Source organism: Pyxicephalus adspersus, chromosome 7 (genome assembly GCF_032062135.1).
Source record: "Pyxicephalus adspersus chromosome 7, UCB_Pads_2.0, whole genome shotgun sequence".
NCBI classification, from domain to species: domain Eukaryota; kingdom Metazoa; phylum Chordata; class Amphibia; order Anura; family Pyxicephalidae; genus Pyxicephalus; species Pyxicephalus adspersus.
This window is the reverse complement of record NC_092864.1, coordinates 25,647,803-25,667,660: the sequence shown is the minus strand read 5'-3', so window position 1 is coordinate 25,667,660 and position 19,858 is coordinate 25,647,803. Positions and strand designations below refer to the sequence as shown.

Below are 19,858 nucleotides of genomic sequence, written 5' to 3'. Positions count from 1 at the left end.
GGTTCTGCCGTCGCCCATCGCGCTCCCTTCGGTTCTGCCGTCGCCCATCGCGCTCCCTTCGGTTCTGCCGTCTGCTGTCCTAATATGTCCGCTTGTCCTATTACCCACCGTGCTTTGTTGGGCCCCTCCTGAGTGTCGGGAATTTCTGGTAAGCATATCCTTGTCTCCTGGCTATAAACATTTCAGTGTTTTATGACTTCTGTGTGGAGTTTATGACTAATTAGAGACTTCTGTGAATCCGAACGATGAATTGTGTACTCGGAGAGGGAGGCGAATTCCCTTTTAGTTGCTCCTCGATCCTAAACGCGACTGATCACGCCCTCCCATGTTGTGTGGCGTACGAGAACACGCAATGTCACATCAGTGTCGCTCCCCCTCCCGCACAACGAGGAATTATCACCGATTAAAGGATTAGCAGTCTCATAACGCGGTGCCGTATAACCAGATTTACAGCCCTTATAAATCTATATGGAAACGCCAAGCGGTTATGAATTCATATTGATTTCACTTTTATTGATGGGAGCGCCAGAGCCGGGTAACGGGAAATCCTTTATGTGACTTTGGCGCGTTTTGCAGAGCCAATCAGATCCATCTATTAAGGCAGGGAATGGCATCAAGATTACAAAGCCAGTATGGGAGAGAGCCTCTGACAGGTTTTTATTATCCCTATTGGGGAGATTTAACCTCATATCCTGTTAGGAGAGGAAGTGATGGGAATCAGTCTGTGTCATATAAAAATACATTTTTATTACTGCGAGGAAGAGTAAAAACTTCCATTTATGCTTCTATTCCTATGTTCTTTCCTTTACCGGTGACAACTACTCCCACCATCTATTAAATAGGTGTCACTGCAACAGAAAATCTCTCTGATACAAAAAAAAGCCCATTGGAGCAGAAAGAGCTTAGAACGTCTATTAATTTCTGTATTGTTGTCTATTTCTTCTGACAACCAATTCCTCTACTTCTTGGTGTCACCAGGACAGGAAGTAATGGGAAATCTCTTCTATGAATATGTACATTGCTGGGTATTCCTTCTTGTCCCTGTGACATCGATTCCTTCCATTTCTTGTACGGTTGTCACTAACAAAAATACATTTATGCAAAGTTTTTACCTTTTTTCCACTCTATCAGAAAAGAATTTGCCTGTAGTGCCAGTTTGGACTCAGCTTATGCTCATCGCGCGGGACAAGATCTGTAATTTCCACCCCAGCTCTCTAATAATCAATATCACAATTAAGATAACCAATCACATTGATTGATCAATGATGTGTGAATCCCTACAGACCGTGTGAGGGATAACAAATGGCAATGTTTATGTTTAGGTCAGCCAGATATATAGCACGCACTTCCCAATGAAAGTTGATAGAATGTGTTTCTGGTGCGAGGCAGACCAGAAATTTGAAACATATGCCTCCTTTTCATGCAGCGAGCATCTTTTTACAATTATTGACTCGGCTTTGGGGGCCGCTGATAAAAGTGCCATTGGTATGGGGGGGGGTGCGCATACTTCCTGCTGTCTCTGGGATATATCGGGAATGGAGAAGATTGGGGCCGATGTCTGCCGCACATGGCCAGACGGCTGTAAATTTTACAAGTTGAGAGGTCGGGGAGATAAATATTCGGCTCTGGGGGGCAACAAACTGCTGAGCCCAGATAATATTTATAGTGTTTGTGTTAACTCTACATGAAAATAAACCAGCGTTAAAGGCTGAGGCCATGGGGATTCTGGGGGTATCGTGGAAGCCACAGCTTTGTTACATTGGATCCGGACCTGGATCATTCCAACAAATGAAATGCCGACTGGCACTGCGCTGGATGCAGAAACCCCAGATCCTCATTCATTCTGCATTCATGCCTTCCCTTCAATGGCTTAGCTACAGATCTATGAGGCTGCATTCTGATCCCCTCACCCCCATCCCACAGGAACTTTGACCTGCCGAGCTCTTCCAGCTCCAGATCTATGAGGCCCAATTTTTGCCCATTGTTTACCCTTGAGGACAAATCATGTCAGAACTCCCCTTTACATCAGAGTCCCTCTTTAACACATGGACCCCCCTTTACATCAGAGTCCCTCTTTAACACATGGACCCCCCTTTACATCAGAGTCCCCCATTCACACCGGTGCACCTCACTCTACATCAGAGTCCTCCATTCACACCTGCACCCCACTTTACATCAGAGTCGCCCATTCACTCCTGGACCCTTGGATCAAAATTTGCAGCTGCTGCAGAATTTTGTAATCCCGTTGGGGCTGAGCAATTTTTAGCTTTCATGTTGTCACAAGTAAAAGCCATATGTTGTGTTGTCACCCAGCTGCAGAATTTTCCATTCACCCCAGATTGAGAAGGTTTGTGTGCTCAGGACATTCACTGACAGCGCCGGGGACCCATTGTTTGCAGGTATTATTAAATGCAGCAGGTAGAGGAGTGGGAACTGTGCGCACTATCTGCTTACAGTTATTTGTCAGAGAGTAATGATCATCACCAGGCGCATTTTTCAGAGTGGAGCATCAAGTCGCTGAAATAGTGAATATTACGAAACGCCTAACAATGTCTGCCATCTACCTTACCCCAAAATCAGCTGCTTACCTGCTCACCTTATTTCACAAATATTCATCTGCATGATATCAGACAGTCCTCAGCGTGCAGGCTCATGGACACCACCAACACAACTGATATTCGATGCTTCGTCTGTTGCAGCCAAAAAGAATTCTCATATCTCATAGAATGATTATTATTATTATTATTAAACGGTATATATATAGTGCCAACATATTACACAGCCCTGTACATTAAATAGGGGTTGCAAACGACATACAGATACAGACAGTGACACAGGAGGAGGAGAGGACCCTGCCCCGAAGAGCTTACAATCTAAGAATATACAATCAATAGAATATTTGTGTCAGGTCAGTAGCAGCTCCCTCATTTCTACTCCAACAGTTTCTCTTTAAAATCCATCTTTGGGTAATGTTTAGGCTTTGCACTGTCAGAGATGAATTCTCCTTTCAGGCATGGACCATAGCTGTCTGTGGATGCGCCTGTGCAGGAACATTTCTTTTACATTTAGAGGTTATACAAGTTTGCATCTCTTACATCAAACATCTGTACTGCGACTGGGAACACAAAGCCAAGTTCCAGATTCGCATAAAAACGGGGTTATCCTTTTAATCTGTCCTGCCCCAGAGGATCATGGGATGTGCAGTCCTGCACTGCTGTTCCATCAGATTATTGGAAGGGTTTGGGGGTGATAATAGGTGATGGGCCGGGGGATTTGTGCTGATAATGGAGGGGGGATTAAGGTTGGTAACTGCATTGGTGCGGGGGGGATCATGGTAACACACTGGGTGGTAAAGGAGGCGGGATAAGAGTAGGTTAGGCACCACTGTGGAATTTCAGCACTGTAGGAAGCAAGATCTGATGACCGCTGTGTCATGTGACCAGACAGGTTCCCCAGGTCCTAACACTGTCCTCTGACCATTGAGATCTCTGACCCCAGGCCTGCATATGTCCTGAGTGCCAGACATGCGGTGATTGGGGGGGCTCTTACACGTAGGGGTTTTAGCGGTAATATATGACGGCTGTGCCCATGGCATCAGAATATTCTGCTTTATAATAAAAATTGCGTGCAAGCTGCTGATGCGAAAATAATTAAAACAAAACGAGCCAGCCTGATGTGACGGAGATCCTTCTCATCCTCTCTGTGTGTCAAGATGAATTTGGTTACTTTACGAAGAGACAAACCAAGCGGAAAAGGACGCTCTGCGTGGAGTGGTCAGGGTGATAGCAGGAGAAAGGGCAAATTATTCTTCGATGACCCAAATTTGTTGTTATCGCAGCTCCAAGATGAAGATTCTGTGAACATTCAGCTGCAAGGAGACAATGAATCTCATCTGATGTTTTTTTTGTCTGCAGTTTATATACTCACCCTTTCCTGTGTTATAGGCGAACAGACAGGGCAGCCACTTATAGACTGTAGATGACCTCTTGCTGCTGGCAGAAAATAAACAGATAGTTCCAAATATTTAATCTGCACAGATATTATGGTTGGATGTAGTGTTGTATTGGTCTGATTGTGACAGGTTCTCCTAAAGCTGTATGGTCACCAGGAATATGAATGCCACAGCTGCATGTGTCAGTAAAGTTTAGCCAATACCTGTGTGACAATTGGTTGTAGTAAAATACATTTTCCAGCAGGGGGCCTGATATTGTAGTCAGTTTCTGCATCATTTGTTGTCCCTGCGCTCCCCCCCCCCCCCTTACAACATTTCTTTGTGTCATTGCAGAACGCGTATGTTAACATCAATCGCATCATGTCGGTAGCCTCCCGTCTGATTGAGGCCGGTCACTACGCCTCCCAGCAGATTAAACAAATCTCCACCCATCTGGACCAGGAATGGAAGAGTTTTGCAGCTGCACTGGATGAGAGAAGCACCATCCTGGCCATGTCCGCCGTGTTCCATCAGAAGGCTGAGCAGGTGAAGACGATCAGACCCAGGCAGGGCACCTGGGGGTCCTCCATCTGCACCACAAAGATATAAAACATTGATACACCACAGCAATCATGACAATAGTACTGTTTGTTGAGAATGTAGTCCCATTATCCTCCATCCCCCTGCTCTTGTGTCCTAGTCACATAATATAAATATCTTGGAATATGGCATCCCCAACAATAAGCTCAGGTTACTGCCCTCATTTCCAGAGGATACAATGTAACATTGCACTTAGATCTGTAATAGAAGCCCCAGGAGACAAGGCCCTGACACTGAGCACTGGGTATGAAATCTTTCAGTGAGTTTGTCTCTCCCCCACCTGTATTGCAGTGGTTGCAGTTCCTGCTGAGAACTGATGCATCTTCAGGTCTGTGTGGAGCTCTGAAGCTAGGCAGCTCCAGTTTGGGTGGTGATGTGGGGTCCAAATGTGCCCCAGATGACAGGAAATACCTGGCAGGGGGTCCGATCCTTCTCCCACTCCATCCAGTACTAGAATTATGATTTGATTGGATATAAACTTTATAGCAAACAACAGCGTAGACACATCACACAATGATCATTGTTGTATAATTATCTCTCTATGTTTATATTTCTGATCTCATTTTCTGCATTACGCTCGGCATATGTCATTGTATTTGTTGCAGTCATTTCTCTGTTCTGGTTTCTGATTGGTTGAATATTTTTGCAGTTCCTCTCCGGCGTGGACACGTGGTGTAAGATGTGTAATGATGGCGGTTTGCCCACAGAGATGCAGGCACTGGAAATGGCCATCAATCATCACCAGACACTGTACGAGGAGGTGACGCAGGCCTACACCGAGGTGAGTGACCCCACACACATTGTTTCGTATCTGTAGAGTGTCCCTGGGCTGGGAGGGTTCCTGTAGATCATTGGTCGCAAACCTTTTTCACGTCCACGGACCACTAAATTTACCGGCTCTGGACCGCACATGCGTAGGGAGCCGGGTGTCACTCACAGGTGAAGAAACTTCCCCCAGACTGAGGACATGATGCCAGAACCCGCCCACTCTCCCATCCCAGACTCAGTGTCCAAAGACACAACCTGCCCACTGCCCTGAGTCTGTGATCCATACGGGGGACATTGTCCGCGGCTCTGGCCAGAGCACCTCCCAGCTGGGTCCTTCTCCTGACCCCACTGGGGGGCGTACCGGCTAGAGTTACGGACCACCGGTTGGCAACCTCTGTTGGAGATCGCCTGGAGCTGGAACACGATCTTCCATGGCTGCTGTGAAACAATACGAGGTCAGAGCCCCCCACCAATCACTTCATTGGATTTGATATATTGTGAAAAGAATAAAATATAAACTATAGAATATTCTCAGCATACTGGCCTGCCCCCTTCTACGACCCAGGCCTTACTTTTGGCTAGTAATGCCACGCAACATTATAATGGGCCAATAGGAAGCCAGGGTCTATGCACCTTTACCAGAATAGGAGAAAGTGAGCATATCACCAGAAGGTGGCCCCTCAGTATTTTAGGGTTCATTCACCTTGTTCCTGTACTTTTAATGCGTATTCCAGTGTATTGCATAGCTTCCATTTATATCGGCTCCCCAATTCCCCATTAATGTGAATTTACATTTATAAAATGGATGTAATGCAGAAATCCGAATGCACCCAATGTTTTTTGCTCTGTGTTTCGGTGCGTACATATGCATATGCATATCAGGTGACCACCATGCCACCCCGACTGCCACAACCTGTACCCTGTTGTCACTCTCAGTATAAATATTTTATGTATTCCTCCCCTGATTGGTCTGCATTATGTGCTGCTCACAGTTTGCGCCCTTGCTGTATCTGGCACTCACCACTCTCCTCTCCTCACAGGTCAGCCAGGACGGGAAGGCGTTGTTGGACGTATTACAGCGCCCACTCAGCCCAGGAAACGCTGAGTCCCTCACAGCCACTGCCAACTATTCCAAGGCCGTCCACCAAGTCCTCGATGTGGTCCATGAAGTCCTGCACCACCAGCGCCGCTTGGAAAGTATATGGCAGCACCGCAAGGTCCGGCTACACCAGCGGCTACAGCTCTGTGTATTTCAGCAGGACGTGCAGCAGGTGAGGACACAATATGCAAAAATACAAATATTTTCTATCTGTGTTCTGTCTTCGGTCGAGCAAAGCTGTTCCTATTGGTTAGAAATCCACCAATAAGAAAGTGGTTCACTGCGTTAGGTGACCACTGCAGAGATATTTCTATATTGTTGCTATAGAATTCAGCAAATTGATCTCCTCGGCCCTTCCTGTTAAACACAAACTAGATGGTGACACTGATTTTGATGCATGGCTCTGACAGGGAAAAAAAAAACCCTTTTCCTGTATTTGTAAGCCGTCTGTGTTGTATTGATCCCCCGTCCTGCCGAGTTCTTTGCCAGGATCAGATTGATATATTTAGGCCGTGGCGATGGCGGCGGCATTTTGTAGCTGATTTGCAGCTGTCGGCGCCAGCGTCCTGTGCATGGTTCTCTGCAGACCTGCGATTTGGATTTGTCCTTTTTTATTTTTCACAATTTGAGGCTTTTCCAGGGTTTTATTTTGCAGCTGAAGCCTTACAAGGCGACTTAACAAGTCAGTGATCTTTAACTCGCTATATGTGATAGAACTACAAATCCCAGCATGATGATGATGGCACTTCTGTCGCCACGGAGATTGTAAATTGATGACATGACATGATGATGGTGAATTAATGATACGAAAGCAGGAGGCTCACACTGCTTGTAAAACATCTGACTTAGTGCTACAAAAGATGGAAAAAATTCTCAATTCTAAATAATAAAGAAAATTAAAATATTGGGTTTCATGACTTCCATTTATTTCTTGTTACTTCTTCCAGTAGAAGATGACAACGCTGTTCATTCTACAGAGAAATCACACACTACTGTTGTCACCCTATGGACTGTGGTATTGCATAGCTTCCAAAAAAAAAAAGAATAGATATTTTTTGATGATCTCTGGGGTCAATCTGAGTAAAAAATGATAGTTCTCATTTTTAGCCCACCCTGCATCCCTGGAACCACGCTCAGTCCGACCCCGAACAATCCTAAAATTTCTAATGAATAATAACAGAATCAATGGGACTTTGTTTATGGAGCAATCTCACCGTCACACTGACAGGAGCCGCTACAGCCGCATGCAAAACAATTCACAGCATAATGTGTCACATCGTAGGAAGACCGGCATTATATGTGACCCCCATGTAGACGCTCCATGCTCATACCAAAAATAACATTCACCATCGGAACGTGGTGCTTTGGTTTACAGTTTCCATGGGAATGAGCATTCTTCCTGCATCCAATGATTGCAGAGCCAGTTCTCAGATTTGTCACATCATTACTATATTTTGTCAGCTGCAGATTTAATGATGGCTCCACGGCCAGACTAAAATTACCAAAATGTATTTTAGAGAGAGAAAAAAAAACTGCACAATATTAGTGTGCTCTGTACAGTTCTGCAGTATATGTCAGAGCTATATAGATGTATATATTAGTGTGTGACTGTGGGGGATTCATTAGAGTGTCAGCTCTTCTGTACAGAGACTGATGAGACTGGCTCAGTGATCTCAGTAGAGCACTATGGTATATGTCATGCTATAAATTATTAGAGTGTCATCTTCTGAGCCCAGAGACTGATGGGACTGAGAGAGATGACCATGGTTCTGGATATCAGGAAATATTTTTGATATTTCTGTCTTTGTATATTGCACTTAGCTGCATGTCGGTTTATGTTGGTGTGATTGCTGGCTCATGCATGGACAGGAGTTGTGCAGAGGATTCTGGGTAAGAGGTTCCCTCAGACATGCCTGGAATTTTAGCCTTGCAGCTGCTGCTGTGTACAGAACTAATTACCGTCACTGATCCCAGCGGGGGACTTCTCAGGGCCTTTCAAATGCCCCTATAAACTGGCCGTCCTTCCCAATTGTCCCAGATGAACACGAATCTCCTCCCTGATGGCTGACCTGCCTCTGATGACTGATTAAGACGTTTCATCTCATTGAGGTTATTATCAGACACTGCAGTAAAACACGGATCTCTCAATAGGCCAGACGGGTAAAGACAAAAGCCCTCCTGAGAGTGCTGCCCCCGCCATTGTTCACAGAGACGCCCAGAGCCAGCCTGGGCTGCTGAGCTTCCTATCTCCTCCGAGCAGATGTGACTTACACTCGTGGTGGCCTTTGTGGAGAATCTCATAAAACAACAAATAAAAAATTATTCTTCAGAACAACATTCAGCCTGATTTGACATTTCAAACTTGCACTGATGGCGTGACGGACGCTGCCCATACACAGGTTCAGGGCTTCCACCTCAGATATTTTATATATTTGTCATCTTTCTTGACAGCAAATCACATCCCCAGCTCTGTACATCACGGGACAGCCAATCGCATCCCCTGCTCTGTACATCACCGGGCAGCCAATCGCATCCCCTGCCCTGTACATCACCGGGCAGCCAATCGCATCCCCTGCGCTGTACATCACCGGGCAGCCAATGGGCAGCCAATCGCATCCCCTGCCCTGTACATCACCGGGCAGCCAATCGCATCCCCTGCGCTGTACATCACCGGGCAGCCAATCGCATCCCCTGCGCTGTCCATTATCGGGCAGCCAATCGCATCCCCAGCTCTGTACATCACGGGACAGCCAATCGCATCCCCTGCTCTGTACATCACCGGGCAGCCAATTGCATCCCCTGCGCTGTACATTACTGGGCAGCCAATCGCATCCCCTGCTCTGTACATTACCAGGCAGCCAATCGCATCCCCTGCTCAGTACATTACCGGGCAGTCAATCGCATCTCCTGCTCCCTTATTCTAAGATCAGAATAAAGAACATTAAAAACAATTAGGAATTATATAAAAAGTGCAAGCACACACATCACAATTTGAACTGGTAATCCTTCTGTTGGGGGTAATAGAGGCTGCATGGCTTGCTCGGATAACCTAAAAACTTTTTTATCCTTATGGTTGCCAATCTGTAACTATTGGGAGGCCATTTGTGTCGTTTTCCTCCAGCCACCAATAAAGCCCTGGTGAAGGGGGCACTTGGAAGCAACAACAATTTTAATCAAAATGGGTCCCAGGGCACATGCCCAACCCCCTGCTATTCTATCAATTGGGACCCTGAAAAATTTCAGTTTGCCTCAACACTGGCCCTGCTTGGAGCAGCCTGAAAACCATCATTTTGTAGTGTACAAGCAGATAAATATTCGGTTTGGGTTCCAGGGTTCCCTTTTTGTTTTTTGGAGGTGTTACCCCCCCCACCCTCATCCCCTTTCTGCCAATAAAGGGGAACCCAATTCCCCAAACCCCATGATAATAAAACCCCAATACAGTGCTCGGTCCAGAGCCTCCTATCTGTGGGTCGCTATAGAAGCAATGCCAGGTCAGAGGAATCGGTTGGGGTTGTTGAACCCCTGGAGATGTTTTGTTATATTCAGTGATCTGTGTGCCCGGCTGTACTACAACTTGTAGCTGCTACAGAACAAGATACGTATGGTGAGATGCCATGAATATTTCATGTTCAGATTCACTGTGAATAACAGAAGGATTACACACAGCCATGAAATAAAGCATGAAGTACATCTCCAGCGGGAGGCCATGGTGTTCCCTCGCATACGACGCATGGGGAATTATGGAGAAATTGTTTTCTGTTTTATTTATGGGATGCCCATTAGTTGGATGTATAGTGCCAGATGTGTGGATCCCTCTGCTCATCATCAAGGCATACAAAGAAAAGACATTTTATTCCTGTAAATATATATCATGTGTGAAAGAGCTTTGGTTAGTGATCCCCCCTCTTCCAGTCTCCTTTTCATACAAATGGAGCTTCAATTAGAGAGAAACAATCTGCAAGTGAGTGGATACTGTCTGTGCGTCTGATTCGATAGCTCTGCCTTCTCTATGGACCCAGCACCATAGAAGCTTCTTGTATGAAAATTCTTGAATGAAATATAAATATCACTGTGCAAAATAATAAATACCTCTACGGCTGTTCCATCAACCCGACAATCTCTTGGTCCCCCCATTGCACTCAGTGGTTCCTCCTGTCAGCCCCTAGAGCTCTACTTTGTCCTATAATGGTAAATCAGTTAGCAGAGGGAACCACTGAACCCAGCTGGGGGTGCAGGCATCTGAAAGTGTTAGGTTCCCAGATGGTGATGTGGCCAGAAAGAACTGAGAGTCCTTATTTCCTGCAGGGAGATTTGTTTATTTAATGTTGATTTTAGCAACAAGGCCACCAAATGTTTTCTTCTAGGATCTGCATGGAGTGTCCTCAGAATCCTGTGGGTGACAAATATGAGGGTATGGCTGATGGGACCATATGAGGGTGTCTGATGTGTTGTTTTTGTGTCCCGTCAGGTTCTGGACTGGATCGAGAATCATGGAGAGGCCTTTCTGAGCAAGCACACAGGTGTAGGAAAATCTCTGCACCGGGCCCGAGCTCTGCAGAAGCGGCACGATGACTTTGAGGAGGTGGCACAGGTAATGGGGCCTCCCTCTATCCCCCTCTCCCACCTCTATCCAGTCTGTTTTTTTTTCCCCCTCCTCACCCTTTCCTTCCTCCCTTCAGTCCAGCAGTGAGAGATGGGTTCTGCCCCTATTCTCTCTTCTATCCCACCTCCTTCTTCTGACTAATCCCCCCTTTCTTCTTTTTCCCCTTCACTCCTCATCCCTTCTCTGCTTTGGCAGTGAGAGGGGTTACACCCCTGTTCTCTCTTTTCCTATCCTACCCTTTCTATCCCCTTCACCCCTGCTCTCCCCCCCCCCTCCTCCTCTACCATTCACCCCCTTCTCTCTCCTATCTCCACTTTGGCAGTGAGAGGGGTTACACCCCTGTTCTCTCTTTTCCTATCCTACCCTTTCTATCCCCTTCACCCCTGCTCTCCCCCCCCCTCCTCCTCTACCATTCACCCCCTTCTCTCTCCTATCTCCACCTCTTTCTCCCTCCCCCCCCTCCATCTTCTTTTTCTCCCTCCCTGTTCCCTAGTTTCCTATTACCCCACCCCCTTTCTCACCCTCCATCTCTTCCCCCCTCTCTGGTCTGGCAGTGAAGGGGTTTCAGGTGCAGTGATTTATACGGCCATTAATGAGGCTGGAGGTGTTGGTGGGAATGCAGCACGTGGAGATTAATTACAGTTTTTTCATCTAATATGGAGCCGCCCACACTGCTTTCCATGATCAGTCAGCAGAATGTTTCCTCTCTGTCACCCGCCATGCCGGCATATTGTTAGTGTGACATTGCCCTATCCTTTAACAGACACATAGGGGGGTCCACATGGGCCAACCACAGGCCTGATAGGCATTACGTGCATCATAGATACCACCAGCTGATGGTCAATTGTGTGAGTAGAAAATCCCTGGGGTCAGGGTGCCGGGGCATCACCACATTCACTGACGGCACCAATATTATTTTCTGTTGTGTCAAGTGGAAGCACCCCAGATCCTGGAATGGTCTGTAATGGCCCAGCTCCAAGCTGCCATCCCCATCCTTCTTTCATTACCTAGTGCATCACTGGAACAAACATGCAGCCAACAAATTTGGCACACCTGTCCAGCATGCTTGTTCCAGATCAGCGGCACTCTAACTATTGAATACGGGGTCAGGACATTGCAGAAATGGCAGCTCCCATGTTTTGTTTTAAAGTAAGCCTTCATTAAGGGAGATTCATGGTCTGCCATTACTGATCCCTTACCGGTAATGCCAGAGGACAGAAAGCAAGCAAGCATGCAGCTAGTGAAGTAACACTGGAGTCTATCCTTTCCCCTCTACCCCAGCCTTTGGATGAACATGGCAGCCAGGCATTTTGAATTGTCTGTCCATGTATTATCTTAGGTTCTCCCTGTGCCTCTGTCAGGATTTCTGGCTCTGTCCTAGTTACCCCTTTAACTGGGACAGAAGATGATAGAAAATCCTAAATGTTATAGTTGTCACTAAAACAGGAAGTGAGGATAAATCTGCTGATTCCAGAGGTGGTCCCTGCCATGCTGCAGAGTGCACAATGTGTGTTTTGCATGCAGTTTTCTAAACCCCCTGCCCATGTCTCTGACGCCTTTATGCCCAGACATAAATTCCCAACAGAACTTGGATGGAAAAACCCAAAGACCCCCACTGTTCCCTCACTGACCCCCTGGTTTTGCCCTTGGAGTGAAGTCACTGGTTTTGCTTTTTATCCCAGTAATGCGCTGCATTGCACTTGCATTTCCAATTGTTTGTAGAATGCGGCTCCACAGTCTGACCAATATGAGGTCTGTGCCAACGGGGGACCCAGATAACAGATTAAAGGGCGCCTGTCATGTTAGTTACGATTACTGGCATCCTAGTTACCTGGTTCAGTATCTAGGATGCATGCAGCCAGTGTTTTGGGAGCTTCTGATCTTCATAATACATTTTCTCAGCAGAGGGTCAGCGTGATAGCCAGGCAACCCAGCATTGGCACTTCTTCCATGACTGTTGCCCTTTAATCCTGAATGGCAGCAGACACGTCCTGGTCGGGGCTCTATAATGCACTGAGCAGCTTCCTATCAAAGCTCCGCATTCCATCGATCGATCAGGCTGGAGAGATAATTAAATGTGATCTCATCATTTATATGGATTTATCTCCCCCCCCCCCCCCCCCCGGACAAAGACCGCAGTCCATGCTGATCCCACTTCCAGGGACAATGTAACAGGACGTCCCCCCAATGAGGTGTCATGATGATGATGATCTGATCGGCTGATAGAGGATAAAATGATCATTTCTGATTGATTGACCAATGAAATCATCAGATCTTTAAGTATTATTACCCTTCCATCAGCATTGCACAGACTCTTGATGTATCTTTATCTGTAGACACATTAGTTGCTGTGTGGTTGTACATGGACTGTCAGTGCATTAACCTTTAGTGACATTTAGCTATTTGTGTGCTGTTTCTTGTAGAGCCTGTCCAGGTGAAGCAAACTTGATTATGTTTTTATTATTTGCCCCCATTTAATTTTTGCTTTTTTGGCTTTGTGATCTTGCATTTGTTTGATTTGTTATGTAAATGATCTGGAAGGCTGCGGATTGATGTTGTGAGTGTTGTGTTGGGATTCTCCCTCGGAAGTAATATGAATCCCGGAACGAAACGCTGGCTGCGCATTGGTCATAGCAGGAAATTATAATACGCAGTTTTGCATGCAGCCTTTGCTGTTGTGTTGTATTGTATTGCATGCAACAAGCAGGGTCGTGGGAAGCAGTAACTATGGCAACCCTCCATGGTAACCAATCGTCACGTGCCTGACAACCCCCCCAGCCCACTTCAGGATCTAATTTTAGGTTCCCGAGTCCTGTGATAATCTGCTGGAGGACGTGACAAACACACAGAGTGTAAACAGCGTTCACTGCGCTACTGCATCTGATACCCCATCATCCTCTGAGCTGGGATCAGGATGAGATATTGCCAGGGGTAACCACCAATCACAGGAAGCTTGCCACACTGATTACTATAACAAGCACAGAATCCCTCTGAGATTCCCTTCTCATCCACCCCCCCCCCCCCCTACTATCTGCCAGCCTATGAAAAGATTTGGAAGGGATTATGCATAATTTGTTACTTGATTTATGTATCAATTCTGACAATTCAATCCGAGGATGAAGCTGTGATTTATTAGATATCAGGGAATGGATTTAAAAGGTGAAAATAAAGAAAAAAGAGAAATCTAATGCAGCCATCTCAGATTAGCTGCAACAGATTTCATTTCTGTACTTCAGTTGGGTTGAGGACTGCACTGCACTGCTTTATGTACAGATAACATTCTGCCATGAGATACTGGGCATGAAAAATGTAAAAGTCTCATCAGAAATGCCCGCTCTGCGTAAATCTGGCCATCAGGTTTTTACCCTTGTAAGGGGTTGGGGTATCTTGAGGAACTTTTCCTCCACTCCAATGATTTATTTATAGATCAATAAATTGCCCTGTGTCAATGAGTTATGTTATCTGGACGCTTATGTTGAGTGTCTTTTTCTGCATTTACAGAACACATACACCAACGCCGACAAGTTGCTGGAAGCGGCGGAGCAGTTGGCCCAGACCGGAGAGTGCGACCCTGAGGAGATCTACAAGGCGGCCCGGCACCTGGAGGTCCGGATTCAGGACTTTGTCCGAAGGGTCGAGCAGAGGAAACTCTTATTGGACATGTCGGTCTCCTTCCACAGCCACACCAAGGAGGTAAGTGCCACCATAACGGTACACCTATCATTCAATCCCTGTCCTGATAGAAAAATACCTCCCTAGCTGCTCTCTTTGCTCCTACTAATGCTTTCCTCACTCTTAACCTCATCACACAGCTCCAAGACTTTTCTAGAGCTGCCCCGACTCTCTGGAATGGTTTTCCTCGTCCTGTTTGGCTTGCTGCTACTTTCTGCTCCTTTAAAAATCGCTAAAACCCAACGTTTCTATCTCACCTACCTACCTTCATCTGCCCCCTTAACCCACCATACCATTCCATACCTCCTCCTATTGTGTGATACTTCCCCCTTCTAGATGGTAAGCTCTCTTGGGCAGGGTCCAATCCTCCTCCTGTGTCCTTGTCTTTATCTGTCTGTCATTTGCATCCCCTATTTAATATACAGTGCTGCATAATATGTTGGCGCTAAATAAATCCTGTTTATTATTACTATTGTTATTATTAATATTAATGATAATAATTAATAAAATTGTGCACAGAGGCTGCGTGACGCTGCTCATTGTTCTGTCCTGACTGGTTCATTAACGACTGTCCTAGAACGACCGCTATACATGTCAATGTAGAATAGCACAGTGGGGTGCTGCTCACTCGTTCTCCCCCATCCACGTCGCTGTGTGTAGAGGGCTTGTCTATTCAGCTGTCACTCCCTTTGCACATGTGTATGTTGCCTAAGATACAGTGAACGATAATAATCCAGAGAATGTTTTACAATTTTAATAAAATAATGTTAATTAGCTGTAATCGGTGAGCTCTTCTCCTTCCCTGCAAAATCTAATCATGATAAACAGCCCCTCTGACAACCAGCATCACTCTATGACCCCTTTGTGACACTGTGTAACCTTAGACCTTCTTTGTGTGCCATTCCACCAATCCCAACCTTGTGTTTTATTTTGGAAGATGAGAGATTGTTCAGAGTACAAAGAACATGATGGATCTGCCAGAATTTTATGTAACATTCGTTACCCAGGGACACGCTGACCTTTTTCAGACATTGTCCCATTATTCTGGCTAATTTTAGTTTATCGTTCTGATTATCCTTACATGGGGGGGGAGCAGTAATTAGGACATTAATACTTCCAATGTTTTAATGAGTTTTAGGCTGGAGGACTTGTGAAGGTCATCTCAGATTATCAGAGAAAAACTTTTGTTTGGAAGGTAGAAGCTTATATATGTATCTCTGCATTATGTGTAATGGCTGTGTCTCCCCAGCTATGGACGTGGATGGAGGATCTGCAGAAAGAGCTGCTGGAAGATGTCTGTGCGGACTCTGTGGATGCCGTTCAGGAGCTCATTAAACAATTCCAGCAGCAACAGACGGCCACACTGGACGGGACCCTTAATGTGATAAAGGAGGGTGAGGATCTCATCCAGCAACTCAGGTGAGGCTGCAGAACTGGGTGAATGTATGACATGAATTTTTAACCCTTTGTGGCCCACAGACATAGATTGTAAGCTCTTCTGTTACAGGGACTCTGCGGTGTCCAGTAATAAAGCTCCGCACAACAGCTCCATCAGCCACATAGAGTCGGTATTGCAGCAACTGGACGAGGCCCAGGTTCAGATGGAGGAACTCTTCCATGAGCGGAAGATCAAGCTGGACATCTTCTTGCAGCTTCGGATATTTGAGCAATACACGATAGAGGTTAGTGCTCACCCTGATTCTTTATATTTATGGGACCGAATCCCGTATTCTGTCTCCCGCTCCATCACTGCTGGCAAACTACAATTCCCTGCATGCTCGTCCAAGTACAGCTGAGGCCCAAATCCAAGTCATCATCAATATGATACCTTCAACTGTCAACCAGATTGTCTAAATCCGCATTTGATGTTCTAAGTGGTCATTTTATTCTCTCCAATCTCCCTGCAGCATACACAGATAAAACTCACTAATTCACTGACTATGGATTTCATTTTCTTGTGGAAATCACAAAGCAATCTCAGACATACGATTGTTTTAATGGAATGCAATAATATGGAATTCAGAGAAACAAATCTTTGGGTTTATGTTGTCTGCTGAACCTACAGTTCCACAGACCTCTACAACTCCCCCTCCCCCCTGGTGAACGCAGTTCAATAAAAGCGTTTGCTCAGTTATAGCTGCCACCATATTGGCGAGCTTGGCCATACGTCATCTTGCACATTTCATTATGTTCTTTGTCCTGGATAAATGTTTTCTTTTGTCTCCAGGCTGGAGACTCCACATTGATCCTAGCAGTGACTAATAAACCTCCATCCGCACCCCAAACATGAAGGTTTATGCTCATTCTGTCCCCCGGGGCTTGCTAGATTACAAGGCCATTCGTTTAATGGGCCCCATTAAAGTGGCAGCTGTGTTTAATTGCCTTAATTACAAGCCAATAATTTTTTTATTTTGCTTTTGGAGATTTTATTTTCGTCACATTTTTTTGGACAGGTAAATCCAATGCTCTCCTTTTTGTGAGCAAAGTTTATATGAAGACGCGATACAATTGTGTGGATGGAGAGGAGCAGAGCCAATCTGTCCTCCACTAATGAGATGGATCCAATGTGCAGCAGTATGACACGCAGCAAGGTGGCACTACAGAGCTAGGTGTTAGCTCTGGGTGCAGCCCTCCTCTTTGGTTGCATGTTGGTTCTCCGCTTTGGTCGCATGTTGGAGCCCCATTTAGTACTCAATCAACCTAATGCAAAATTCTCCAAAAGATACAAATAGGTAATGACAGCAATACCAAAAAAACACCAAAGTATTGTCTGATAATCTGTGAGTATACCATTACCCCTTACACACCAGCCTAGGAGAGGGAACTCTATATTTATCAGCCTGGCCACAAGAGGCTGTCACAGTTCAGAACCAAAAAATTATTTCAGTGGAGAGAGTGCCAAACTTGCTTAACAATGTCGCGTATTTGTCTTTTTTTTTTTGCCCTAAAAAGTCACACAAAAACAGCATTTAACATATTAAAGGGGCTTCTCAGCACCCCTTCACCACACTTACATTTCTGGCTAACCATTTTCAGGAAGCAATGTACTGCACCCTGTTGAGTTTTCCTATCACTCGTTATCAATGTCTGCATTGCATTGAATAAATATAATGAAAATAGAAAAGTTTTTATTTAAAAAAAAAAAAAAAAAAGTGTTATCAGCATGTTGAAGAGGGAATGAGGAAAATCCAAGGAAGGTAAAATATAAGTAAATTAAGATTTAAGCTGTAAGGCAGCCCCAGAAACTGGTGTGTTTGCCTTTACTTAATAGCCAACATTTTGTTAGTGCTGCACCTTAACCATAACAATATTTGCTGGAGCAAGATCTATGAGCGGTGCAGCTCAGGTGCTAACAGGTCAAATTTATATACCTACATGGATTGCATTTAAAGGTTCCTTTATTGATTTATTTGTAGGAATACAGAGCTGCATTCATATTTTGTCTTTTTGTACCTGCCTGCAGTTTAGCTTTAATTTAGTATTCAGTCCCTAACACGAAAAGCACATTCTGTAATAAAACAACAATACAAATGTAGCGTCTATATAATGAGGATCTCCGTGTTAGATGGGAAGGATCGGTGCTAATTAGCCATTGACATGCCTGCTGTGTTCCCACATTAGGTAACGGCTGAGCTGGATGCCTGGAATGAGGATCTCCTCCGGCAGATGAACGACTTTAATACAGAAGATCTTAATTTGGCAGAGCAGCGGCTGCAACGTCACAAGGAGAGAAAATTAGCTATGAACAACATGACCTTCGAGGTGATCCAGCAGGGTCAGGACCTCCACCAGTACATCATGGAGGTGCAAGCGTCAGGTTAGTAAGCGTCAGGTTAGTGCGTCTGTGCCTACAAGACACGGCCGGGTGGTCTCTGTCCTAATCTCATAGAAATATAGGAACTTCCACAGACAATTTAGTGCTGGGCTGTCATTGGACTTCATTGCTTAGTAAGTCATTGACTCTGAACAAGCAGCTCCCAGTCTGGCCTGTACTGCCGAAACTCATTAGGTGGTGATGAAGGATAAAGATGGCAGCCTCCGAGCCTGATCTAAAACCAGCCTATCCAAATTCTAAACTTCTATCCTATCTTCAATTCCTAATGGTTTAACCCCAAAACCCTAGGCATAACACTGCTGTCTAAGATCTGATTCCCTAAATATTTTTGTTGGAAGCCTAACTCCATCCAAAACCTTAACACTAAATCTAACCCTAGCTGTAACCCTACTCCTTCCGTGATCTGTACTCTATATACTAATCCTGACCCTAATCCCATTTTTTTGTTATCTCTCTATTTTTATGCCCAACCTTAAACCCCTACTCTCTAATCCTTCAAATTAAACCCTAATCTCAACCTAACCCTTATAAAACCCCAACCCATTGGGTCTAAACCTATTCAAACCCTCCACCCAGTACTAAGCGTTACAATAGCCGCATCCCTAAGTGATCTTAATGCAAACCTTCACCCCTAACCTGTAGACTGAACCTTTCCTTACCTCCAATCCACGTAATCCTCTTGGGATCCCTACATAGTGAGAATGGAACATAAAGCTGTAGAGGTGAGGGGAGTTTATGGAAGCTGTATGATGCAATGACCTCCATTCTCATTCTTTATCTCTTCAGGAATTGAGCTGATCTGTGAGAAGGACATTGATCTGGCCACCCAGGTCCAGGAGTTGTTAGAGTTCCTCCATGAGAAGCAGCATGAACTGGACCTGAATGCTGATCAGACCCACAAGCGCTTGGACCAATGTCTGCAGCTCAGACATCTCCAGACTGAGGTCAAGCAGGTAAGAAGCCTTCTCTCACCACTCTGTGCTCTGCACCAGATTTCAGAATCCATTCACAGCCTGAAAACCTAAAACTTTGCAAAATTTATGTGAGAAGATTTCTTACAACATGAGCTGATAAATGTTTAAATCATCCCCAGACTGCACAAAGTTTTAGAAATCTTACAATGTGTTACATGTTTTATCCCATTATCCCATATGCACAGCTATATCAGGAGCTGTATAAACACAAATTTCAATGTGTGCAGAGAAATGTGACTTACTGCATTGTCACCTTTTATTTTAGATATAGAAGTGTACATCCAGACAAAATAAAAATACATTTCAAAATATATCTGAAGTTGTTGCACACTTCCCAGTGTTTGTCTCTTTATAAAGCCAACAAAAAAATAAAAAT

General features: G+C 45.2%; 1 protein-coding gene across 1 annotated transcript in view; it reads left to right on the top strand.

Moving 5' to 3' along the window:
• The window catches only part of KALRN (kalirin RhoGEF kinase), a 144,763-nt gene that overhangs the window by 52,787 nt on the left and 72,118 nt on the right, over window positions 1-19,858 (top strand). Inside the window, 9 exon segments of the mRNA XM_072417896.1 lie at window positions 4,286-4,477; window positions 5,181-5,312; window positions 6,340-6,570; window positions 10,867-10,989; window positions 14,503-14,694; window positions 15,923-16,092; window positions 16,181-16,355; window positions 18,295-18,490; window positions 19,295-19,461. Coding sequence (XP_072273997.1) covers window positions 4,286-4,477; window positions 5,181-5,312; window positions 6,340-6,570; window positions 10,867-10,989; window positions 14,503-14,694; window positions 15,923-16,092; window positions 16,181-16,355; window positions 18,295-18,490; window positions 19,295-19,461 — 1,578 coding nt within the window.